The sequence below is a fragment of the Peromyscus californicus genome, unplaced genomic scaffold, assembly GCF_007827085.1.
Source record: "Peromyscus californicus insignis strain IS unplaced genomic scaffold, ASM782708v3 Scaffold_6__1_contigs__length_162567912, whole genome shotgun sequence".
Lineage (NCBI taxonomy): Eukaryota > Metazoa > Chordata > Mammalia > Rodentia > Cricetidae > Peromyscus > Peromyscus californicus.
Window position 1 is genome coordinate 81,628,599 of NW_026294584.1, and position 26,484 is coordinate 81,655,082.

The 26,484-nt window shown below is 40.1% G+C and overlaps 1 protein-coding gene across 3 annotated transcripts in view; it reads left to right on the forward strand.

Annotated features, from left to right (window-relative positions):
• Positions 1 to 26,484, forward strand: part of Ndnf (neuron derived neurotrophic factor) — a 50,010-nt gene that overhangs the window by 6,762 nt on the left and 16,764 nt on the right. For all 3 annotated transcript variants that reach the window (XM_052719926.1, XM_052719925.1, XM_052719928.1), the window contains exon 2: positions 26,248 to 26,436. In XM_052719926.1, coding sequence (XP_052575886.1) covers positions 26,249 to 26,436 — 188 coding nt within the window. In that variant the 5' untranslated portion in view covers position 26,248. The remainder of the gene's footprint in view (positions 1 to 26,247; positions 26,437 to 26,484) is intronic.

The following is a 26,484-nucleotide window of genomic DNA, read 5'->3' on the forward strand; positions in this document are numbered from 1 at the left end:
TAATAATTATGAACAAAGTTGCTACACACAGAGTGAGATTCAGATCTTTGGCAAAGGTATTTAAGTGTTTTGCTATTTATCGGCAGCAGATGTTTGAGAAACAGTGCTAACTTGAAAAGGCCTGTTTGTTCAGGATTGGCTGGTCTCCCCAGCTTAGAGGCTGCAAGTGTCAAGAGACTTTGGGACGTGGATAGTTACAGTTTACAGAACATTGCGGTAAAACACAATCCACAGCCAGTTCATCCATCCTGAGGTGGCGATGATGACTCTCTTACGTTGAGCTCATATGCACACGAAGCATATAGGCACGGCCAAGTAGCATGTTGCATATTTTATTACAGAAATAAAATGTATTTAATATTATCATACAAGTGAATCCACACAATATAAAGGTTCATGATCCAGTCAGGTGGTGGTGGTGGTGGTGGTGGTGGTGGCGGCAGCGGTGCATGCCTTTAATCCCAGCACTTGGGAGGCAGAGCCAGGTGGATCTCTGTGACTTCGAGGCCAGCCTGGTCTACAGAGAGAGATCCAGCACAGGCACCAAAACTACACAGAGAAACCCTGTCTTGAAAAACAAAAACAAACAAACAAAAAGTTGCATGATCCATCTTGATGTTAAAATGCATTAAAACACACATGGTAAGTACAGTCTCACTTCCATAGAGGCAGCAGTGTGTACATACATGTCTTCATATAGCTCCAAATGCCATGTGCTTGTTGGTGTCATTCAGTACATACCTTCACCAGAATTCATTGCCAAGAGCTTTAAATTTGGATAGATTTTGACATTTGTGGACCAAATAATTGAAGAGACATTTGTTGCTACAGTAGTGACAAAGATCAGGTGCAGGAGTATTGGCGCCCCAGCTGGGCACCTGGTTTCATTTTTACCCCTTTGTTTCCTTCTATAAGCTTTATTGGTGATGGTTCAAAGTGATTTGTGGAAATCTGCTATGAAAACTTAATTTTTTTTATGAAGAAATGAAGCTGCTTCTTGAATGGGAGATTAAAAACCAACACTAACCGTGTTTGTAGCAGGATTCTGTCCTCGCAAATGAGCTAAGATGTGATGACATGAGGCTAAGTCTCCCTGCCCAGCTGTTATGAAGGAGGGACTGACAAGAAAAAGACTTTTATATTAATTTTAAAATAATCTTATTTTCAGGGCCCTCTATAACTACAAAAATGCATCAACAGTAACAGCAAAATTATATCAGCTAAGATCTTAAAAAGATAGATAAAACCAAACAGAAAGGAGACCATTTTATTATACATGCATACATGCCCTAAAGTTTATGTTTTTTTATTTTTTGAGCAACCAATCTTCCCTTAGTTTCCTCTTCTAATAATTCTGTCTCTTGTATTTTACAAAAGTTACAGCTAGGGCCAGCTTCATAGGTCACACATACAAATACAATGGCCTCATGGTTGATGTCCTCAGGAAATTAAAAAAAAATATATTCTGATCACAGTTTCTCTTCCCTCATCTCCTCACAGATTCTCCCCACCTCTCCAACTCTCTTTCTTTAGGAAACAAACAGGCAAATAAAAACAAACCAAAGAATTAAACAAAACAAGTAAACAAACAGGAAAAAGGCAAATAAAAATCATGAGAAACACACACACATACACGCATGCACACACACACAAGCTCCATAAAAACACAAAATTGGAAACCATAGTATATAGCAAAAATGTATTAGCAGTAAATAAAAAGAATTTTCCCCAAAAGCATTATGAGAGAAAACATCTCCAAAAATACCATTTATTTCCTTTTGTGTTGCCCACTTACTCTGGCATGGGGCCGGTCCCTAAGTGTGGTTTGTGTACCTAGTGAGACTCCATTGGGGAAAACTTTTTTGTTTGTTTGTTTGTTTGTGAGCAGCTGTCAACTGCAGATAGTTCTGGTTGTGGATAAGAGATTGTGTCCACTTTCCCTCCATTTCTGGGATGCCATCTGTCTTGGACCTGTGACAGCCCTGTGCATGCTGCCACAGTCTCTGAGTTCATATGTGTTTCATCCCGTTGTGTCTGGAAGGCACTGTCTCCTTGGCATCTTCCATCCCAACTGGCTGTTACAGTCTTTCTTCCCTCCTTTCCGACAGAGTTCCCCGAGCCCTGAGTTTTGAGTGAGGAGCTTTATTCTTCCCCTATATTTTCATTTTATATTTGCCCAACAAATTCATCTTTGTGGGTTGTTTTGGTGTGAATTTGAGACAAAATGTTCTGATGTCCAGAAATAGGACAAATTATCTGCAAGGTTAGGTCCAGTGAATATTAGCATTTAAGAACTTAAATTTTAAGAACAGTGAAAGATATAAACGCTCTTTTAAACCACTGATGTAGAGGCTTCCAGAGTCTGTAAAACCCACTGACTCACAGCTTGGGATAATGTCAACTTTGTAAAGCAGATGTCCCTACAAAGGCACAAGTGTCTCCCCATGATGTGAAAACGAAATGACAAAGATTTATTTAAATTCGCTTTTATATGGAAAGAGTGAAACTGTGTGTACTTGTACAAAGGAATGAAAACCCTCAGCATGTGTCAGGTAGTCACTCCAAAGGTTGTGACCTTTCCAAGTGAAAGCAAGAGGCAAGTTAGTGAATTGTAATCAGCCCTGTCCACAAACCACCCTTGAAACAGACCAGGGCACGTTTGAAATGCACCATGATTTCTAGTGTAGTTAGTGATGATACTCAGTTCACCGTAGGACACTGTATTGTCAAACACACCATATATGATACAGCACATATGTAACACAACACTCTAGATTTGCAATCTAACATGTAGACAGAAAACTACAAACTCAAACTGAGAGTGTTGAAATAAGTGAAGACGAAATGCCCCAGAATAAACTTGCCATTATTGTGAAGAATAGTTGTACCTATTTGCATAAGCATTTATAATTCCAGTTATCAATAAATAGATATTGTGCCAGTATAATTTGAAAACTCCAGTGTTCTGAAAGTTTAAGATCACTTTCTACCTTTTCATGCAAACTGTGTTGCACTTTTTTACTATTAAGAAATTTTTTATTCATTTTACATACCAACCACGGATCCCCTTCTCTTCCCTCCTCCCATCCCCCAGCATTCTCCCCACCCCCCAACACAATCCCTTTTCCCTCCTCCAACAAGGTAAGGTCTCCCATGGGGAGTCAGCAAAGTCTGGTACACTCAGTTGAGGCGCAGTCCCTCCCACTGCACCAAGGCTGTGCAAGGTGTCCCACCATAGGTAGTACCTGTGTTGCATTTTGAAACTTTCCTTGAAAATTTGGTTTTCTAGAAAGTTGTCGGTTACTAACTGATATTAAAGTTGTCTCTGTGCTTTTAATTTTAAACATAGATGCCAGTGTTTATATCCATTAACATTATTATTGTTCTAGATAAGCCTTGGATATTTACAAAGTGTTTCCACATCCCTTGATTTCCAGTGTACCTCCCTGCTAATGAGAAATCTAAGGCATTAGCTCAATGAGGACACAAAAATTCACAAAACTTCTTTAAAATACAGCACTAATTCTTTGGTTCAAAGACAAAATGGTTTTTAAAAATTCTATAAAATTTGAGTTGAAATTAATGACCAACTTAATTTGTGTAAATGAAATTTTTTCCTTATATTTTATTGACTCAAAAATATTACTTACTTAGGAAGCCTGAAGGCCTGGGTTCTAATCCTTGGGCCCCACATGGTGAAAGGAGAGAATCAACTCCTGCAAATGTTCTCTAACTTCCACGTGTGTTAGAGACATGTGTGCAGCCCCACACACAAATAGATAAAAGTAAAACCTTTAAAAACTGTATTCCTGATTTAGTCTGCAAGATCATAGCTTTGTGCTGTCTACTAAACGTTTTTTGTTAGCTTAGGGAATAATTTATTAAATATTTTTAAGGGAAACTTTTTAACTTTTAATGTGTAAGTTATTCTTAAAAGTAAAAAATAGACACTCTGGTTCCAAAAGACACAGAAGGCGTACAGGATAAATAGATAAATATTGGTGTGCATGTTGATTTCTAGAAAGATAACCTTTTTTGACTGGAAATCACTGAAAGTAAAATGGGGCAGCCACTTGTGAACACGTGCATGCTGACATAATCTCCACCTCCCCCGACCCAGCCAGTCTTCACACACGTGAGGAGGCTCCATCCCAGAAAGCCAAGAAGGCTTCAGTTGCTGTTAATCCCCCTGTGATTGTGAAGTCTCTTCTTGCAGGCCTGGCTCTTTGCTCTCTTCTCTGCTCTTCAGTCTGACTGACCAACTTTGGAAGTCTCTGGGTGTTGAGTGCTGCAAGATAGGCTATTTTTTTGTCAGTTCTCCATTGTTGTTTTTATGTCAGTGTGTACATATGTATGTACATTCACATGTATGTATTTATTTATAATTGACAAAAATATTCAAACACCATAGAATTTATCAGAAGGGAAAGACATAAAATAATTTGTTTAGTAAGTAGGAACTAATAAGGCAAATTAGGATTAGAAAAATGAGTTGGACATTTGCTCGAGATATGTAACCTATAATATTGAAACATTTAATTTATGTGTAGTAACTGTATCACTGGAAAACAAAAATCCAATCTCCTACAAACTAATTGTATTTAGTTCAGCAGTTACTTTATTCTGTTAACTGTGATGTTTTTGAGCAATAAAGACTAAAGGTAGTTGAGTTCTACAATTTAAAAAAAAGAAATTATTTCTAAAAACGTAGCTGAAACTGTACATTTCAGCAGAGCACTGAGAACAGTTGTAGACAGACACAAAACAACAACAGCAACAACAGCAACAACAACAAACTCCAGACATTCTGAAGGCTTAAGGCCCTTAAAAACACAATGAAACAAAAGTTCACATCTTGTAAGTCTGTGCGTACACCCATATCACATGGTGGCATCAAACCTGATCTGTAATTTTTTTGAGGTCGACATTTCAAGTTTGCTCAGACTTACAAAGCAGCAGTAACCACACATAAGTTTCTATGTCTTTTTCCTTTTTGATAGTTCCATCTTGTGTAGTGATGGTTGAATGTTCAGACCACAGGTCTTACTAGCCTTTCCTACAGTACTTTCCTTTAAAAAGCAATAAATAGGAAAGTGCACACCTAACAGCATATGTTACTGCTTTGGGGAGAAGAAGGTGACTTGATTTGGAGTCAGAATTCCCATATTGAGTCAGGATTTGTGGTTTGTCAGCTGTCTATTCATACACTTTACTTATATTGCTTCATCACTATTTGTTTTAAACTCATCATTATTGTAACTGTTGGGTCTGTTTGCATCATCTGCTTTTTGAAAGGGTCTTTTACATTAATTATCTCTTAATCCAGAAATAACAATGCAGAATCCTTAGCAATGTAATCTCAGCATGTGCATCTTAAATTCTGTTCTAGAGCTACTGTGTGGGAAGTCTGAACCATTAGTGGTCCAGTTATAAGCCAATAATGTATAGTGAGTGCTGTGGACACCGGCAGAGATCCTGGTGGACAGAGAGTGGAGAAAGAATGCTAAGGGTGTGCTACTTTGTGGTTATTTATAAAGCCCCAAGTCTTTCCCTTTCCCCCTAGTGTTCAACTATCCTTTCTGCCTTGAAAGGAAGTAAGCAGGCAGAGAAGGGTAAGTGGAGTAGAGAATGGAGCAGAGTGGTAGTGGTCGGAGGGCAACAACATGGGGTGACTAAGACTGAACTTGAAATGGCTGTATGGAAATTTACTACTGTAGAAGCTTCCTAAGAAGCATACATAAGAAGAGTTGAAATGGAATGACCCTATTTGAGAGGATAATGCCTCTCCCAGTTGTCATATGCTATCAAGTAAGAAGCCCAGGACTAGATATAAGTTCCCTCCCTTCAAGTTGTTAGCCAGTCAGCAGACCTCCAAAAGCAATACAGGTCATTATGTTGCTCTTGGTTACCTTCCAGTACTTGATAGTAAGACTCTATTGTGGAATACACCATGTATTTGAGTCACAGGACTGAGAAATCTAGCTGTCATTGACCTGGGAGCTTTATCTCTACTGGCTAGCTTTTCATAGTGCTGGAAAGGGGTGCTAAAGGAGAAAAGCTATTAATGGTCTTACTTAACTGTGACCTAAGCAAGCTACCATAATGAGTGGCCTGGCAAGGTATGTCTATTGGTGCAATAGTGTCACAAATATTACAGTAGTAACCAACCACTTTCCAGTTGGGTTTAAGGCCTGCTGAAGAAAATGGAGCCCATGCGTGTACTCTTAACTAAGCCAAGAACCTGTGCCTAGATAGGCCATAGACCCTAGAAAAGAACTTACTACCATTATTTAGCTAAATGGACATAGTATTAAACTATATTCTAAATGTTTATCTTTATACCCATAAATTAGTGCAGCTCTCAACCTTCATCGCAGATACTTCTTCTTGTAGTATATGGCAATTGATAGAGAGACTCACAATTGGTCAAAATGCAGAGAACAAGATACTGTGAAATGCTTGTCCATAGATGAAACATTTATATCACTTGCTTTACCCCCAAGGGTTAGGGGATATCACAGAAGAGAGGGCAGAAAATTGTAAGTGCCTAGGATAATAGAGGGCCTCTGTGAAAGTGTCTTCTGGCCATGATAGGAATGCTGCATGATATGAACTCACATTAGCTGTGACTGAAGACCCAAGACCTCTACAAGATCAAGCCAGTCAAAATTCCAGCATCAATGGGGGAGGGGCTCATTCAGTCCCACCCCATTCTGAAGGGCTATTGGCAACTGATAGTTGCTGGGGGAGGGAAAATCAACTTATTTCAGATGTGGCCTCCTGATAGGCAACTCATATTCAAGCAGATGGCCCTACACCAGTGCACATGCTGATAGTAAGAATGGGCTTTGTGGACTTAAAAAGTATGTGAAGTTGGAAGGGAAGAATTGGGGAAGAAAATGGGAAGATCTGGAAGGGAGAGACTGCAGGGGTGGGGATTTGATTAAGAAATACTTTCACCCATGAAATCCTCAATGATATTATTCAAAGTAAATTTAAAAAAATCTTTCAAACACATAAAAGCTTTTTAATCCAAGTTACTAGTACATAAGGAAGTGTACTTTTTCCATTGGAAAAAAATGAGAAAATGTATCACTTTAATTCTGTGGGATGAGTCAGAACATAGGCTGTAAGCTTTAAAACACAGATGTAGGTGAATTTTCTCTTGTGAAAATTGAGCCTTCTCAGTCTTCTATTATGTATAATTATGCCATGTTTAGTGAGGCTAATAAGCATGTCCATGGACACAGACATACACACAAACAAAGTCCAGTATCTTGGCCCTTCTCTCCTTCCACATAGGGTCCCTAACCATTTATCTGACAGGTAAATCAGTAAAGACAGACCAATTAGATGCTGAAACTCCTCCTCATATCGGTGTTTTTAAAAAGTATGTTAAGTATGTCTTTTATTGTTCAATACAATTTTGACAGCTAAGACTGTAGCTCAGTGGTAGAGGGCTTGCCTAGTATTCATAAGGCCCTGGGTTTCTTCCCCAGTCCCCAGTGTGAAAAAAAGAATCCATTTGTGCAGCTAGTTTGAGCAGCTGCCTTACATGATTTGTGTGTAAATAGAGAGCAGTTTTAGTTTCAAAGCATTCATATTTATTTGAAGAATCGTGGTTTCCACACTTGATGAGGAAGTGAAGACCAGGAGTCAGGGATGTGCTCACGTTCAAGAGCTGACCGAGAGTTAGCCACCACTCGGGCACCTTGGATCTTTTACCTCATGTTTAGTCATCTTTTCTTTTTGTTCACTCTGTTTTGACAATCTTTCAGCTCTTCAAACTTGAATACATAAATCATTGTAAAAATGTCATGGTAGAGAAGGATGGGAAAGGACATAGAACAGGCCTGTACTTAAGTCAGGTACCTGTAAGAAAATCTCTTGAATTGATGAGAAAATAAGATGTGGAAGGATCTGAGATGTGGAGACACACACTGGATGAAAGAGCTAAATAGAGAAAGGAAAAGAAAGCTGGGTTCCCACTATGTTCTCAGAGTGACTAGGAGGTCAGAACTTGCATCCTTAGAGGATATTATCTCATCTTTCCGAAATGTGTCTTTGTTCAGGGGAAGGGGCTGGACTTTTGTAAAAGAAAAACATATTGAACAACTATTACTTTTAAACTCCTTTTCACAGAAACAAGACACATTTCTGTATTACCTCCTTTTTTCTTTTTTTCCAGAAATAAGAGTAGAGTGTCACCATTTTTAACCATTTAAGGCCCCTCACCTATTTACTCATTCATCTACGGCTTTCATTATCTTTAGCTTAGTTATTTAAAAATAAGATGATAGATATTAATGTTTTAAGAGTTTCAAAATAAAAATGCATGAAAATCAAAAGATTCAGAGGGCCAAAGCCATCTACAACTTGAGTATCTGAGTGCAGCCTAGGAGCTACCAGCGTCCTTATGCTACTGGGCCATTCTCAGGACCAACTCCATGTCTGCTGAACCAGACTGCACTGTACTGGGAAAGCTGAGTGATTTGTGTCTATTAGCTTGAGAATATAGCACTCCTATCCTCAGATCAGAATGTATTCCAGTACATGTCACAGGAAACAAATATCCTCTCCCCAAGTAAATAGACTGTTCTCTATTCTGCCAGAATATTTCTGTGTTCTTCAGGAGAGAAGACACATCTTTCCAGCATACATCTGGGGCATCTGCCTTCTCCCCTGCCCACAACAGACTTGCCAATGGCTGCTCTTGAGATGTACCTCAAAATATTAAGGATATACATCCCAGCTACTTCAGTTCCACATAGTAACCTGTTATACATTTGGCAATTATAAAATTGTTAAAAGCACATATTCCTTTTTTTTCTTCTTCAGATCAGGTTATTCCATGGTAAAATAATTCTATTCTTCAGTAACAAGTCAATTTCAATATTTTGATGCTGAGCTCTGTGATTAGCATTATTAACTGTTGAACACTCAGGGATCTCATGTGTACAAATAGAATTTAAAATGGTTGTCTGTGAAAATGTACGACTGGATTGCCCTGATTTTTATCAGTGCTTGAGTCTTACAAGAGAAATAGACTCTTGCCTCCAGAGAAATGGTTAAAGTCGTGTCAGCACAGGAATGGCCTCTGCTGGGACCTGTGCTGGGAGTTCAAAGCAGACTGGGAGAAAGTTGAAGAAATGAGTTTTTCAGAGGAAGTAGGAGTTGGAGGACTAGACTCTCATACAGCAGGGATTTTAGCTTTAGGTTAATGGAAAGTCATCTGACACCCCCATTTTTTGCTCCAAGTTATATTAAAATTACATTATTTATAATTTTATATTATTATATAATTATTCTATTACTATTATAAAATTATATTAATTTTAAAAATGAAGATAGCAATGTGAATATTATACAAAGTATAAAAGCAGGCCAGAGAGATATGCAGCTAACTTTTGGCATTGGTGGTTTGGATAGGAGAGACGGCATACGCAGCAGGTGGGCTGGCAGGATTTGATGGTTAACAGAACATGGATGTTATCCGTGTTCCTCATTGATAGCTTCGTGGATCAATCTACAGTTGTTAGTGAAGCACACTCTGACCTTCACACAGCCTCTCAGTCCTCCATTTGCCTCATCAAGACCTGTACCTCCGTGATCAAACAAGGACTCTGAGGCTAAGAGCACGGCCATGCTCTACCCACAGTCATAACGGCACAGGGACACTCTGCCAAAAGAGAGAAATTCAAGTCTGACTCTGGAGCCTGGCTAAGCGAGGCTGCAGCTGTGCCATTTTCCACTCCTGGGCAACCAGAGTGAATGAGGGTCTAAGAGCTCAGGATGAACTGAGGGACTGTAGCAAGCTGCTCTCGCTACGTTCCTCTCTCATGCCAGAAACTTTCAGGATTTTTCTGATAGGAGACAGTCTGGATTACTTTGGTCTTTGATATTAGCACTTCAGAAGCAGATTGTATTAAACTCAGCAAACATTTATTACGTGACCGTTTTGTGCAAGCAAACTAAAAATAACCACCTAAGCATGTAAAGAGAGATAAAAAGAAATTTCTGCTCATAAACTTGTGTCTTGTAAGTCTCATAAAAAGCATTTCTATAGGGGCAAAAATACATATAAAATACTTCCAATTCTAAAGAGAAGCACCTCCTCCACCCCCAGGGGGTTGTCACACAATAGGCGCCTAATAAACACAAGCTGGGTTACTGACATTGTACAGAGGGGGTTCAGATAAGAAACCATTTAAGTGAATAGCTCCTTGGCATCATCCTAAGAGGCTTCCTGTAGTCTATAGAGCACTGTTTGGGTGACTGACTCCCGAAGGTTGTAGAGCATCCCTGTACTGTTCCAGTAGCTCTGACATTTTAAACAATTCCTTTAAGCAGAATGGCCATGCCGGTACATCTTGATGGTACTTCATTGCAGTCTCATCTCTGTTTCCTTTGGGTCCTTGGGATGAGCTGGGAGGTTCCTCTGCCTCATCGCTTTACTCTCGCTTTAGCTCTAGCCTGTTATTCCTCACCTGACATGAGCCAGGACCTGTTTTCCTGGCCCTTTGATCTACTGTAGCAGTTATGAAACCATTTCCTCCAAGATTGAAACATTATATCATGTGGAAGGCTCCTCAAGCAGAAAGGTAAATAACTCAAAATGGCTTCAGGAAATTCCTGAAACTGATCAGACTCACAGGGTACCCTGGCAGAGTAAGCAATAAAAGCTGAATCCCTCTCGGTGGAAGGGAGCTGAGCTGCAAAGAAGATTCTCAGAGAAGCTGAACCACAAAGGAGACTCTGAGAGCAGACCAGCTGCCCAGAAGAAGAAACCAGCTGTGCTGCCTGGAAGAGGTTGAGACCATCTGAGGCACGTGGAAAGGACATTCTCACCTGTTGAGCTGCCTCTGGGCTGAGCCACATGCTCCAGGTTCCCAGTTCTGCTGGCTATCATTCATGGTGGAGTGGACTTTGATGACATAGCTGTCTGAGTCATTTCATACTCACCCATACTCCCGTAAGTAACCCCAGTAAAACTCATTGGTTCACCAAATTGGACTTTGGTGGTCTCCATACTTAGGTCTGTCGTGGCTCCCTCTTTGGGGTGAGTAGATGTGTGTGTGTGTGCAGTGTTTCCCCAGGATAAGTTTTCTCATACAATGCCTACAGCAAATCTTTCTTGGCTGGTAGTTGCAGTTAACACATAGATGAACAGATTCCCAAGTGTAAGGCCTAAGAGACCACTGTTCTGCTCCTCTGTCTTCCTCAGAGTGTGCTCCGTTCAAAGTCCCTTCCTACCCTGTCTTCTCCAGTCCCTTTGGAGGTTCCATTTTCTGTATGGGGCCTATTCCTCTCTGGAATGGGCGTATTAAGCCAATATCATTCTTTACTTGTTCTTCGTCTCTTTGACCGCTGTGTGAGCCTGACAGGTGCAGACACTTCACAAATCTTGTTCATTGCTGAATCACGGTCCATCAGCCAGATGTTAGCACAGCCTCTTTACCCAACCAGTGCTTGGCCAGTTGCCCATCGAGCTCTGTGGTTCCACCATGCTTGCTGTTCTAAAGCAGCTTCTTCTTGTTGGTGGGCCTTGGTTTTAATTACATCACTAGGAGCTGCCTTTTAAAAGCTTTCTTTGATCAAAGCATTATGGAAGATGCAGCCCATGTGTTCAGCAGACACAGCTGGAGAATCACCAAAGCATTTTTCAAAACCAGGTTTGTCATACAAACAGGGATATCTTTGAACTTGAATAATTAAATGCCTTGTTTTGTCGGTTAGTGTGAAGAGTAGAATGTTTATGGTCTTTTGAGAAAGTGACACCTGAGGCTGACAGAAAGTGGGTGAAGATTTAAGGTCGTTGCTCATGGATGAGAGGAGAGAAGAGTCCACGAGTTTTTGTGGGCTCTTCTTTCCTGCTATAGTTGTCTCTGTTAGTCTAACTTTTGTTGTTGTTCTCACTCACAAACAAGACCAGTGCATCACAGTTCAGAGGGTCCAGTGACTAGCCCATGAGGCCACACTATCCAGTAGAGCTTAGTAAGCACCTGGCTCTACTACAGAGCATACAAAGGGGCCCCTTATTTCCCATCTTGGGCTGTCCGTCCCCTCAGTGTGTTACCATTCCATGGTGTATCGCGTTGCTCCTTGACTGTCTCTGGCCCTGATGATATTTGATCCCTTCCACTCTTTCCTAGGCAGCCATCTGCTTCCTTGGTGAAAACCTAGGCCTAGAAGACCCAGTGGATTCCCATTTCATCACATGGCGGGTATTATATAATTCCTTATGTTGGGAATCCTTACCTAAAAAATGCTGACAAGTCCAAGTTAGGTGACATAGGCAGATGTTAATTTGTAGGAGGGCTCCTAGAAATTTCCTGGCTATCTGTTAAGACACAGCTTAGAAAGAGATCTGGTCTGTCGTTTTTCAAGTCCATTTCTTCATAACTTCTGTGTCTGTTTTTCTTTTTTGTCTCCTGCTAACTAGCAATACACTGAACTAAAACACAGCTCCAGGCTTCTTGGTTCTCTGGGTACTTTTGATAAATTTCTGCACCTGAAATATTTTGCATCCTTCTACTTGAAATTTATTTCACTAGGAGCAGTTTGTGTTGCTAAAGTTTTCCTGCCTGGCCCACAGTCAGGATAAATCTCTGTCACCCGCCAGTCCCAAGCCGCTCAAACCCGATCAAGTAAACACAGACACTTATATTGGTTTCAAACTGTATGGCTGTGGCAGGCTTCTTGCTAACTGTTCTTACAGCTTAAATTAATCCATTTCTATTAATCTATACCTTGCCACATGGCTCGTGGCTTACCGGTACTTCACATGCTGTTTGTCATCATGGCGGCTGGCAGTGTCTCTCTGACTCAGCCTTCCACTTCCCAGCTCTATTCTCCTCCTTGTCCCGCCTATACTTCCTGCCTGGCCACGGGCCAATCAGTGATTTATTTATTGACCAATCAGCAACACATTTGACATACAGACCATCCCACAGCATTTCCCCTCTCTTTTTTTTTTTTTTTTTCAAAAAGGAAGGTTTTAACCTTAACAAAGTAAAATTACATATAATTTGGGAATTTGGGCGTAGTTTCTCTTACTACTTCCTGCTGGAGGGGGGCGCTGTATCTTATGGGGACACAAAGAATATTTTAGGATTATGGAGTAGTCCATGAGGGTGTATCAAGCCAGTTGCCTTGAAACGGTTCTGGATGTTGGATCATGTGGGCCATGGTGTCATTGGAGACCTTTCAGGGGGTCTTGGCTGGTCAAACCTGATGTATCTTAATCTGGAACAAATCCATAGCCTCTGGCTTTCTGTGGAAACAAAAGCAGAATCTCCTTTCCAAAGCAACCTATCTTTACATCCAAATTTTGAAGTCAAGGTACCTTTAAAATATACATTTTGGCATAACTCAACAGCTTTTGTAATCAAATGTTTTTCTTTAGTTACGAATATCAAAGAGAACATAATCCAGATTCTCTGTGTGGTAGCCATCTTTACGTGGCTTATTTTTTATATTAGCTTGAGCCTATTGCTTTAAACTGCAGCCTTCTAAGCCTGAAACGGCGCTGACACTATGGCTGCTGGCTCTGCCCACTTCAGCTTCCCAACATGGTGGTGGTTTTCTGTCAGCTCTGGGAGCTATCGTGGGTCTCTATGCTTTTATCCAAGCAGCGTGTAGCCCAGAAACCTCTTTTTTTGTTTTGTACTAGCAAAGTCTAAATCCACCGTGCAGCTTAATGTGCCACTTGTAGAGGCCTCATTCCCGCCATACTGCAGGTCGAGCATGCACACCAGGAACCCGCCATAGTAGCTCAAACACACAGGCTGCTGCTACCTTAAACGAGACAACTAGGAGCTGTTTTTAGCTCCGTTTTAGAATCTTTTTTTTCAGTTTTTAGGTGGAAACTCTTGCCACCACGTTGGATGCCATTTTTAAGCTACAAGTTTGTGTTTGTGTGTGTGTGCATGTGTGTGTATGTGTACACACTAATTGATTTCCCAGCATGTCTCATCAGCCTTTCCTATTTCTGGAAGGTCCTATTTTGCATTATGACAATTGAAATCAAGACTTTCACTTTTTAGGTCACACATCTCACTATTTCATACTTTAGCTTTTCCTCCATTGCATAGAATTCTCATCACATAAAGAGAATGGTTTCCCCTTTTGTCCTATGCTCAAATATTTTATTTGACATAAGAATTGCTTTGGCTGGAGAGATGGCTCAGTGGGTCAAAGCTGACCACCTAAGTTGATCCCTGACAGGACAATGGAAGGACAGAACTTACTTCTGCAAATTTTCCTCTGACCCTCGCCCCCACATGCACACTGTGGCATGCACAAAATAAAAATAAAAGAAACAGATGTAATGCAAGCATTATGTCAGTCCTGCCTAATTTATATGCTCTGATTTCTTGAGTTTCTTCCAAGCATGTTATCTTTGCTGCTTCACCCTGATCCTGTCTTCATCGCCTCTGTACTCTCTGTGATCTATTCTGTAAAAACGTATCCCAAATCTCCCCACTCTTCTTCATCCTCTTTCCAAATCATCGTCCCTCTGCCATCAGCAGCTGCCAGGGCCTTCCTCTGTGTTTTTAAGGGACTACATTGTTTTTTGTGTTTTTTTGGGTTTTTTTTTTTTTTTTTTGCTTCTGTGATTACCGTTTCCCTAAAACTCATCCCTACACGGTGCAGTTATTGCTTAGATGGACAGATGAACTGATAGGTAGACAGAAAGACAGACAGTCAGACAGACAGGTGATAGATAGATAGATAGATAGATAGATAGATAGATAGATAGATAGCATGGATTAGCCAGAGATCCTGTCCTGCTTAGAGAGCTTTCCATCACCTTCAAATGTAGAATCCAAAGTCTTTAATATGGTTGTAAAAAACCTGCACCTTGTCTCCTGATCTCTTTTTCTTCTGTGATCAACTGATGTCCTTTTCTTTTTTCAATTTCCCAATCTAGTGCCAGCTCAGGACCTTTGCACCAGACATTTCTCTGCCCAGGATGCTCTTTGCCCTGACCTTTGCTTCTCTGGCTTTCTCTTTCTGTGAAAATCTCAATGTCAATGTTATTTCTTCATGACCACTGCCTAAATACTCAGCCTGAAGTTGCTGTCACCATGTGCTTTTCCACATAAGCTTATTCTAATTTTCTGCATGGCAATGAATAGTAGCCAGTATTGGTTTCTTGTTTATATTTATGTGCTATACATCATTATGTCTACAATATGAACTTTATGGTAGGTCCCCAAATGAATACCTGATGTATAGCAAGCACTCATTACAAAGACTTTGAATTTAAAAATAATGGGTGAAAATATTGATGCAACTTGTCTTTGTAAACAGCTTTTGTAGGATATTTTGTTATTGTTGTTGAGTCCCTCCATCACCCAACTCAGTTTGGAGTACTAAATTAGCAATTGGCAAGACATTTATTAGCAACTTAGCTATTTTTTTATTAGCCTTTTGGCCAAATTTAATTTTTGGTAAGTTGACATCTCAGCTAAAGTAACTATAAGTCAAATTTGAGGGTGTGTGCAGAACAGTCTGTGGCAACTGAGACGGTTGCTGCCACCACCTGCTCTTCTCTGCTGACATGTGCTGGGGCTAACAGCCTCTGCTCCATCTCTGCAGAGAATGAGATGTGCAAGGAATGGACTGCTTTGGGAACATTGCACAGGAATTCACTTTCATTTTGTTGCAGATCTACAGGGGAAAAAAATAGCTTGGTTGTCCAACAAAAGCAAGAAAAGCAACCAAGCATTTCCTTCCTCCCCACAGGCTCTCTTCATTCTAGGAATCATTAGTTGCCCTGAGATGGTGGGAGTTCTCCCAGCTATCTCAGTTGCAAATCCAGAGGACATTTTGATAGGGAGAAAGCATTCACTGTTTTGTTTCAGCTTTACTTTTCATTTTCCTATACATTGCTTTTGGACTTTGTCATATCTTGTAGTGACCCATCCCCTGCATTTTAAGCCTTCTTTCCTTTGGTAAACTAAATCTGCTTTCCCAGACCAAAGGCTATAGCTATTTATGGTGCATTTATTTTAGCCATTTCTGTTGACCATTGTGCTTTTCTTGGCCTTAATAACAGTGAGATGACAGGGTTACTTACTTTAAAATGTGTTCTCCCTTCATGTAGTTCTGATTCTGTACACTTGGCCATTTAAAATTAGAATGCCCTTGACTTTGGCCCTGTCATGAACTGTGCACCAGGAGGATCAGAGCAGATGGATGACAGAATGGAAACTTTATTTGACTCTTTGGCAGGTTTTAATTTTACATTGCTTTTTTTATATTAATTCAATTTCCCTTCAGAATGAAAGTTGGCAGTCATTGAGGGAAGTGCTGGAGGAGGTTGGAATCACTGGTATAATGAACTCGAAAGCCCTTCATAATTATGGCACTATTTGGAGTGACAGCAGATTCTGTGATCAGAGCTATCTCCACAAAGTACCATTCTCACCTGCTGAGACCACAGCACAAGACACACCAGGAGCCTCCTGCAGCAATCCTTTCTTTTTACATACAGGAAAAACCAAAGCACAGTGCACTTTTTCCTTGTTGAATCTTCAACCAAAACAGGGTATATTTTTGGAGTTTTACAAACAACCAATTAACTTTAGTCAACATCTTTCTTGTTTGAAAAGACAACAAAATTGAACCACTTCTAGGAATTTAACTCTTTTTTTTGTTTTGTTTTGTTTGGGGTTTTTTGTTTGTTTGTTTGTTTTTGAGACAGGGTTTCTCTGTGTAGCTTTGTGCCTTTCCTGGAACTCACTTGGTAGACCAGGCTGGCCTCGAACTCACAGAGATCCGCCTGCCTCTGCCTCCCGAGTGCTGGGATTAAAGGTGTGCGCCACCACCGCCCGGTGGAATTTAACTCTTACTGTTGCATTCCTGGCTTGAAGGGATGCTTGTATCCTAGAGGCAACTTTTGGCATTCTAGGGTACTGTGCTGGTTGCCAGCAGGTTGGTGCAGACACAAGGACCCTTCCTTAGATCAATACCACATTTGCCTTTACAGCTAGGTCAAGCACTTAAATATATATTTATCACATTTGCTTAGATGATGCAAATACAAACAAATACCTTCAAGTTTAATAATAAAAGTTAAAAAGACTATAAATATTTTCATGAAAAGAAAATAACAGAAATCTTTGTGGCATACCATTCCTTGAAATTATCCTCACTCAATTATAATCATGCACTTTCTACTCTCTGTAATTAAACATTAAATTTCATTTATTCCAGATGTATCTGCTTCAAGTCATTCAGAATACTCATCCTTTTATGGGGCTTGGGGGTTGCTTTAAATTTATTTCAAGTAATATAAAGTGAATCTTGACATGGGTGTTTTAAAATTGTATTCTTTGTGTAGCATATTTATGGATTTGATCTTACGTTTTATAGTATGGTGTAGCATGAATCTTAAAAGTTCTTATTAATAAGATCAAACCTGAGGCCAGTTATTGGGGTGAATACTGGAAGGTCAGAGAGACAGAACAAGCCACAGCTACTTCACTTGGCCAGCTTCTCAGCTGGTCTTGTTTCCTCAGACTGGAAGCTTCTGTGTCCTCATTCCAATGGCTCTCAGCTGAACTGCTGCTCGAAAGCCTGAAGCTTAACCAGCCTAATGCTTCTAGTTTCTGGTCCTCACACCTTATATATCTTTCTGCTTTCTACCATCGTTCCCTGGGATTAAAGTCTTGCTTTCTGGGATTAAAGGCGTGAGTCACCATGCTTGGCTGTATCCTTGAACAGATGGATTTCTGCCTCTGGAATGCTAGGATTAAAGGTGTTAGTGCCACCATTTTCTAGCCTTTGTATCTAGTGGCTGTTCTGTCTCTGACCCCAGATAAGTTTATTAGGGTGCACAATATTTTGGGGAACACAATACCACCACAGTATGGAATGGCTATCCTCACCTGATGCCATTCTTTGCAAATATGTTCCTATGTTTCTGCAAAGACATTGTGGACCTTGATTACTAGTGAAGGGAGGTAGAATGAGTTTGCTTTGATTCTAGTAACACCACTGAAGAGAGCTATTGGTGGCAGTTCTGAGGAGTCTTCATGGCTGAGGAAGGTTGGTATCTTCAATTTACACCATGCAGCCCTTTAGTCAGAAACTCTTGGTCAGATACGTCACAAGTCAGATAGTTTTTATTTACCACACTCACAAATTGTAACTTACAAAGCTAACTAGCAGTAGGTCTGCTGCTCAGTTTTTAGTCAGTTTGACATAAGTTGGAATCATCTTGGAAGAGGGGAACTCAATTGAGAAAATGTTCCATCTGATTGATGCATAGGCAAGTCTTTGGGGGCATTTTCTTGCTTAATGATTGACACAGTAGGTCTCAGCCCACTGTGGAGAGTGCCACCCCGGGGTAGGATGTCCTGGGTTATATCAGAAAACAGGCTGAGTAAGCCATGAAAGGCAAGCCAATACGGAGCATTCCTCTGTGGCTTCTGCTTCAATTCCTGCTTCCTGGTACCTGCCTTGAGTTCCTACCCTGACTTCCCTTCATGATGGAGTGTGATTTAGAGTTGTCAGCCAAACGAAACCTTTCTTCCACAAGTTGCTTCCAGTCATGGTGCTAACTGTGACGCTGGAAAGCAAACTAGAACAGCAGTCTATAAATACTAAGCAAGATTTCTACTCAAGATTTTCATCAGAATTTGTGATTAAAACCCATTGAATGTCTATTTTATAGCAAAACTATATCAAAGTTTGTTGGCTTGCTATTACTGTTTAAGCAGTTTAAATACAAAATTGTGTTCATGAAGCAAGCTAATGGTTTGCTCAGGACTGCCAGGTGGACCAGTCCACCTTACATCATTGCAGGTGCATTGCATGGACAGGCTGTGCAGGGATGCTCTATGTATCCTGCTACAAGCTGGATAGTTTGAGTCAGATCCACATGTTAGAAAAAGAAAACTAACTCCCAAAAGTTATCCTCTGGCCTCCACACAGTCATGCCACAGCACACATGCACCAACCCATATCTAACCCCCCCCACAGTCTCACACATACACAAATAAATGAATGAATAGTAATAAATGAATATTACAAAAGAATAAGAATTTCCTATTATTGCTGAATATCTTAATTTATGTGTTTTCAACTTCCCATTATTTGCCCTTCTCCTTGGTTTTTTTAGAACAATGAAAATGGTTCCTAGCTTTTCATTGGTTGGGACTGAAAAGATGTCTCAGCAGTTAGGAGTGTGTACCATTGTGGAGGGTCTGGTTTTGGCTCCCAAAACTGTGATCAGGTGAATCACATCTGTCTATAGCTGCAGTACTAGGGAACCGGAAGCCACTGGCCTCTGAGGGTACCTGCACTAGGATGTGCATACTCATACACAGATACACATGTGCACATAATGAAAAACAAAGTATCTGTTTGTTCACTGGCTTACTCTTTAAAACTGGTCTTCAGTTCATCCATTGCAATCTGTGCTTCTCAGGGTTCAGAAGAAGTAAAAGAAAATGAGGTAGATGTGAGTCTGCACTGAAGTTCTAAAGCATAGAGAAGCAAAATGTTGTCACACCTGCTTCCCTGTGGTGTTTGCCTTCTCACCACACAGCAGCAGCAGCAGATGCCACATTTTATATGGAACAGATTCTTCCTTTAGGACTACTCCTCATTGATTTTCACTTCTGCATCAACTAACTGCACTTGTAAATTTCTATGTACTCTGACCTGAAGAAGAGATGCATGCATGTATCACATACAACTAAATATACAACTTTTACCGTACAATATCCCCAGACCCCCCACATCTCTCTCAGTATAGAATGCATAGGCAATCTTGAGGTGATCTTTCAGAAACAACTTATCTCCACTCCTCAGTTCCCAAGAGACAGAGATAGAGATGGAGGTAGAGATGATGATGGAGATGATGGAGATGGAGATAGAGGTAGAGGTGATGATAGAGATGATGGAGACGGAGACATAGATAGAGATGGGGTAGAAATAGAGATGGAGAAAGAAATGGAGATGGAGACAGAGAGAAGGATATGGAGGTGGAAGGGCAAGAGGAGAGGAAAAGAGAAAAAGAAGCTTTTTTTTTTTATAACTTTTAATCTGACACAGATTGTCCTTCCAAAAAATAAAACTATCTCATGTGTCAGCAGCCTGTAATTACAAAGACTTTGGGACATCCAGACATCAGTACTCTTCTTTCTTCAGTCTCCACAGGAAGGTGGATGCTGTTTAATAAAAAGGCTTTTAACAACAGGAACACCGCCAGAGATTTGTTAGCATCTCTATGTTCCAGGCACCAGAAATTTCCAGTCTAAACCATGACAATGACCCTAAGTATTTAGGATTGTAGCACACAATTTTTCCTAGATTATGAATAGTCTATACAGTCATGCTGATTGACTTTCCTCATGTAATGTATATACATATGTGTGTATTTGCATATGCATTTGCATATGTACGTGATATCAATGTGGAGCCATCTTGGCAATGTTCTACATCTGATTGAGCTACACTCTGTGGTAGAAAGATAAAAGATTAATTGCTATACAGACACATTCCCCAAATTATCCACCAGATGGCTTTATTAGAAGTCATTCTGAAAGTGGAATTCTGACTGGTGGGTTTTTAATTATTGTTGCTTTGGGGCTTGTTTCATTTTATTTGGGAGAGGAAAGGGGTGTAATTTTTGTTTCTGTGAGACAAAAGGTTTCATTGTAGCTTGGGGTAGCCATAAGCCTGTTGTGTAGCTGAGGATGACCTTGAACTCCTGATCCTCCTCCTTCAAACTCTTCCACTTCCAAGTGTTGTGAATGACAGGTATATGCCACTGTGTCTGGCCTGATCAGTGTTATTGAATTCAAACTTTAAATCTAGATAAGTCAAAGCTATGAAGAGCTAACAGAAACAAGAGGAGTTACACCATTAGAGGGCACTTTTGTAATTTTAGAAGTCTGTTCTTAGAGGCCAGCTTAGCAAGGCTTACTCTAAAGAAGAATGCATTTCCAGTTGTTCTTTTAAAGTGGCTAATTCCTCACATGTGACATGAAAGCCTGGGACTAGATGAAGGGAGGAAGGGGCCAGCAGGATGGGCCAAGGGAGTGGGGAGGCCTTAGATAATCACAAAGAGTAATGATACACAGGAGCAAAAACATGGCAACGAGATCTATTACTTTGTAGGCTAATTTTAAAAAACTTCGAAGTGGCCAGTTCTTAGAATGAACACTTTAGAGAGAACATATGGGTTAAAGAAACTATAAAACTTTAAGACCTCCATTTAAAGAATCTCTGAATGAATCTATTTTGATCAGTGAGTGTAAACTATGAATGAAAAATCTACATATTGTGCTTTCAAAGTAATGCTTGACTACACTTGGTGCTTCCTCAAAACACATTTTGTTAAAACTAAATCCTGTCTATAATCTGAGAAAATTGGACAAATGGCAAATGTTCATCAGAGTACCTTTTCCCTCCTCAATTATGTCATGTGAAAATGTTGAATGGTCAGCCAGACAACCTAGTTCAGTCTCTAGAACAGAAATGGTTCAAAGAGAGAACCTACTCCCCCAAATTGTCCTTTGACCTTTGCCGCTCGAGCACACACAATGGCACACGTGTCCTCTCCCACCTCAAATAAATAAATGTATGTATGTTTAAAATGTTGAACAATAGTGTGATAGAATATAAATCCCTGTGTGTAGATGTAACCAACCTTCTTATTAAATAAGAAACACAGAACCAATGCAAAGAAGAAAGCCAAGAGGTCAGAGCTAAGAGCTAAAACCTTACCCTTCCTCCTGTGGTGGTCCTACCTCTCTGAACCAGAACTACCCCTGTGTTAAAGTCTTTATATAGAGTTCCTGTCCTGCCTTCTCATTGGTTGTAAATCCAACCACATGACTGCCTCGTCACGGCCTGTCTGTATAGGCCTCCAGGTTTTCCATGATTGGTATTGAGATTAAAGGCATGTGTATCCAATAATGGCTGTATCCCTGAACACACAGAGACTTACCCAGCTCTGCCTACCAAGTGCTGGAATTACAAGCGTACGCCACCACTGCCCTGCTTTCCTATGGCTTGCTAATATCTCTGACCCCCGGGCAACTTTATTTATTAACATACAAATAACATTTTAATACAAATAAAATATCACCATACCTGTGTTTTGAGATTATGCAAATTTTAAACACTTCTCTGAAAAAACAGTCTGCCTTGCTCATCAAAATGGACATGACACTTATGACGGTCGTCAGAAACTAAAAGCATGCCTGATCGGATTATGTTTGAGGAGGAAATGTGATATTTTGATAGATAAAAAAAGAGGAGTCTAGATGAAAGTTAGATAAAGAATACCAAATCCTAGATAGAAGAGACAATATAGAAGTGTTCATGGCACAGCAGAGCACCATATATTACTGAAATAATTCAGTAATATATCCTAAGTGCTGGAAGAAAGAGGCTGTTTTTATTTTAAAAAGTTAAGTCTATTCTCTCAGTTGGAGTATTCAAGCTAACAGTCTATTCTCTCAGTTGGAGTCTATAATATTCAAGCTAACAGTTAGTTTGTCATAGTTTTGTGGATGCCTAAAGAAGGTGTGAGATTCCTGGGTCGGAGACACTGTATCCCTCAGAGGAACAGCCTCAGATACGGTGTCGTTTTCTTCAAGTGGCTTCCTGAACCCTAATCCCCACAAGATGATTCAAAGAGGCAGCTAAGTTTAGGGACTCCGCATCTTTGACAATGTGCAGTGATTGTTCTCACTTTTGTATCCCAAGGCTTTATTTTCCAGGGATGTTCAGTTGACAAGCCAAGCATCTCTAATTCAAAAATAAAACCTTTGAAATTCTCCAAAAATATAGAATGTTTTGAGTCCCAGCATGATGTCACACATCAAAAATACCACACAATGAACTTTACTTCATGTACAAAATTATTAATTTAGCATATAAATTTACCTTTGGGCTATTCCTGACAGTCATAGTGCACTAGTTTTCTCAATCTGTGACTTTCCTAAATACTCCAAGACATTGGTTCGCCTAGTGGGGCTGAGTCACAAGTGGAACTGTACAGTTGACAACTTTATGGACAGACAGGGAGCCGAATGAGGTGTGCTGCCCTGAAGTAGCCAAGTCCTTACCATTCTGAAGAGACTTAAACAATTGTCTTGGATCTCCTCTCAGGAGGCCAAGTTTGGGAACAGTACTACCCCAAGAAGAATGACCAAGTATGTTTTATTTGGTTAAAATAGCAAGTCTTCCTAAGCACATTTTATTGCATGCTTAGCAAATACCAAATGCTATTCAGATTTTCCACTTTTTTCACCCCCAGCAGTAGTGAGGAAGAGAAAGGGGACTAGGCACCTATCCAGCTCAGCCCACCATGACCCTGTTTGGTAGGAACAAGTTACTTGAGTTTTGACTTAATTCACTCAGATGACTCTTGTAGACTTCTATCAGGGTCTCACAAAAGCTTGCACCTAGACAACAGCGTCCCTTCTAGTTCTCTTTGACAAGCACCGAGTATTTGAAAGAAAGACTTTAATGGCATCCAAGGGAGCCTGGTGATTTTCTAAGTGCAAGCTGATCCAGATGATAAGTTTAAATCTCACTGACAGGATCCCATCCATTCGTGGAGTTCAAGAATCATGTAGCCAAGCCCTCTAGAAAACTGAGTTCCAGAATGTTCATTTGCCTAAAATTATACATCTAGTAAAAGGCTAAAACTTAAATGCTAGCTTTCTCATTTCTCTGTCAAGTTTTCTTTCAATTTCAGTGCAACTAAGTAGGGATAGAAGATGAAAAGCCACAGCTTTCATGAGAAATACTGCAAAGTTTAAGTGCTGCAGTTGACTCTACCTGCAATTGGATCCCTTCTCTAGCTATGTAACCAGTTCCTTTTGTATGGTAACAGCACCTACTTCATACTGATTTTGACCAATGTAGTAACCCAGTGTAGGAATAACTGTCATAAGGTTTGCTAAATAGAGGAAGGCAGTCAGAGAAAGGGGCTTTGCATGCAGTAACTCCATCACTGCTGATATTTTGAATGGGAAAATATATACAAAGCAGACAAAAAAAATTGTAAAAGTTAAAATGAACTTTTTGGGCATGATGATTGTGAAAAACTACTCATACCATCATTAAAATGTTTATTGGTTCTAAAAATCATTTTAAATTATCTAAAACTTTTTATTTTTATGTGCATGTGCGTGTGCTTGTGTGACTCTCTCTCTCTCTCTCTCTCTAAATTCCAAGTATGTGTAGGTGTTCCAGAAGACCAGAATAGGGCATTGGCTTACCTGGAACTGGAGTTATAGGCTGTTATAAATTGCCCTATGTGAGTGTTGGGAACAAAACTTGGCTTCTCTAGAAGATCAGTAAGCACTTTTAAACACTGAACCATCTCTCTCTCTCTTTTCTTTTAAAGATTTATTTATTTATTATGTATACAGTGTTCTGTCTGCATGTATGCCTGCAGGCCAGAAGAGGGTACCAGGTCTCATTATAGATGGTTGTGAGCCACCATGTGGTTGCTGGGAATTGAACTCAGGACCTTTGGAAGAGCAGCTAGTGTTCTTAACCTCTGAGCCATCTCTCCAGCCCCCCATCTCTCTTTTTGATGATACTCAAAAAAAGATAGAATTAAAGTCAAACTATGTTTTAAAGCCAAGGCCAATTAGTCAAACTTATAGCTATTTTAAATGATACTAGGATCCATGTCATTTCAAATTATTGCAAACATTGGTATTTAACTTTCTCACTATGGAAAGTACTTAAGTGTAAATTTAAAAAAAATATATTTTTCTAATACTCAAATTCCTGGGAAATAATTCTTCAGGCAAATAATTTTATAGGCAAAAAAAAAAAAAGAACAGTTTATCAGAGGAACAAATCCTCACTTATCATGTCAATTCTTGTGCCTATCTTGGCCATCTTACAGAAAACTGAGTCACGAGGAAGACAGTGGCCTTGACAGCAGCCTTGTCTGTATAGACAGTAGAGGATCAGCCTTGTCCGTGTAGACAGTAGAGGATCAGCCTTGTCTGTATAGACAGTAGAGGATCAGCCTTGTCTGTGTAGACAGTAGAGGATCAGCCTTATCTGTGTGGACGGTAGAGGATCAGCCTTGTCTGTGTAGACAGTAGAGGATCAGCCTTGTCTGTGTGGACAGTAGAGGATCATCAGCCTTTTCTGTGTAGACAGTAGAGCATCAGCCTTGTCTGTGTAGACAGTAGAGGATCAGCCTTGTCTGTGTAGACAGTAGAGCATCAGCCTTGTCTGTGTAGACAGTAGAGTATCAGCCTTTTCTGTGTAGACAATAGAGGATCAGCCTTGTCTGTGTGGACAGTAGAGAATCAGCCTTGTCTGTGTGGACAGTAGAGGATCATCAGCCTTGTCTGTGTAGACAGTAGAGGATCAGCCTTGTATTGATAGGGACCCAGGATGGAAGTCAATGACAGGGCCATGATATAACTCATTTGGAAAGATTCTTCAAAAGTTAAGACCAAGGGCTTAAAGGTTTGAGTGGCTTGTTCTGTAGCTGGGATCTGAGGCGCAGTTTCTGTCATGCAAATATGTGTGCATGCAAATGTGCTTCTGTTAGCTGTAACAGTTAGACATCAATACAATAACTCACTTTATGGCTTTGAACATACTGTTTTACAAATGATGGAGCTAAGCATTTCAATCTTTTTTTTTAAAAAATCACTAATTTATGAAACTCTAGTGTTATAAGTAAAATATTAGACAAAATTCTGAGTCAACATTTGAGCAAGAATTTTTAAAAAATGTGTAAAGTATTTCCACCTTCAAGTGGGTGTCTTGACTTAGGCTGGAGTTCAACCATGTCAGTGACTAGAAACTTCGCTGCTGAGCAGTGACTCTGGGCAACCTTTGGTGTACGTTTTGTAAAACTTGAAAGGACTGACCCTTGGTGGTCCTATAAGTTTCCAGACACTGACAGGGCTTCCTCAGTAAGGATGATGTTAGCTTCTGTCATAATAAAAGTACTGATTTGCTTTCTTAAGACCCAGGGAAGGTAATGAAAAAAAGAGTTATTTTATTTTTAAAATATTCTTTAATATCTGAGGAGCTAATAAATCTATTCTCAATATTATGAAATAGTTTGAAGAAAAAAATGAGACAGGAGAATTGTGTCAAAATTGTATGTGCATATCCAATACCCATGCTATATCGCTGATTCTGTCTAAATCAACTCTTGAGGAAGTTTCCTACCTGACCCAGTGTCTGCCTGCAGAAGTAATTAAAACACTTGTCTCTTGTGCCCAGGATGGTGCTGCTCCATTGGTGTTTGCTGTGGCTCCTGTTACCACTCACCTCGAGGACCCAAAAGCTGCCCACCCGAGATGAGGAGCTTTTTCAGATGCAGATCCGGGATAAGGCATTTTTCCACGATTCATCCGTGATTCCAGATGGAGCTGAGATCAGCAGTTACCTCTTTAAAGATACACCTAGAAGGTATTGTCCCTGCTGTGCTTGCTGATTTATGTCCATAACAGAGGCTCC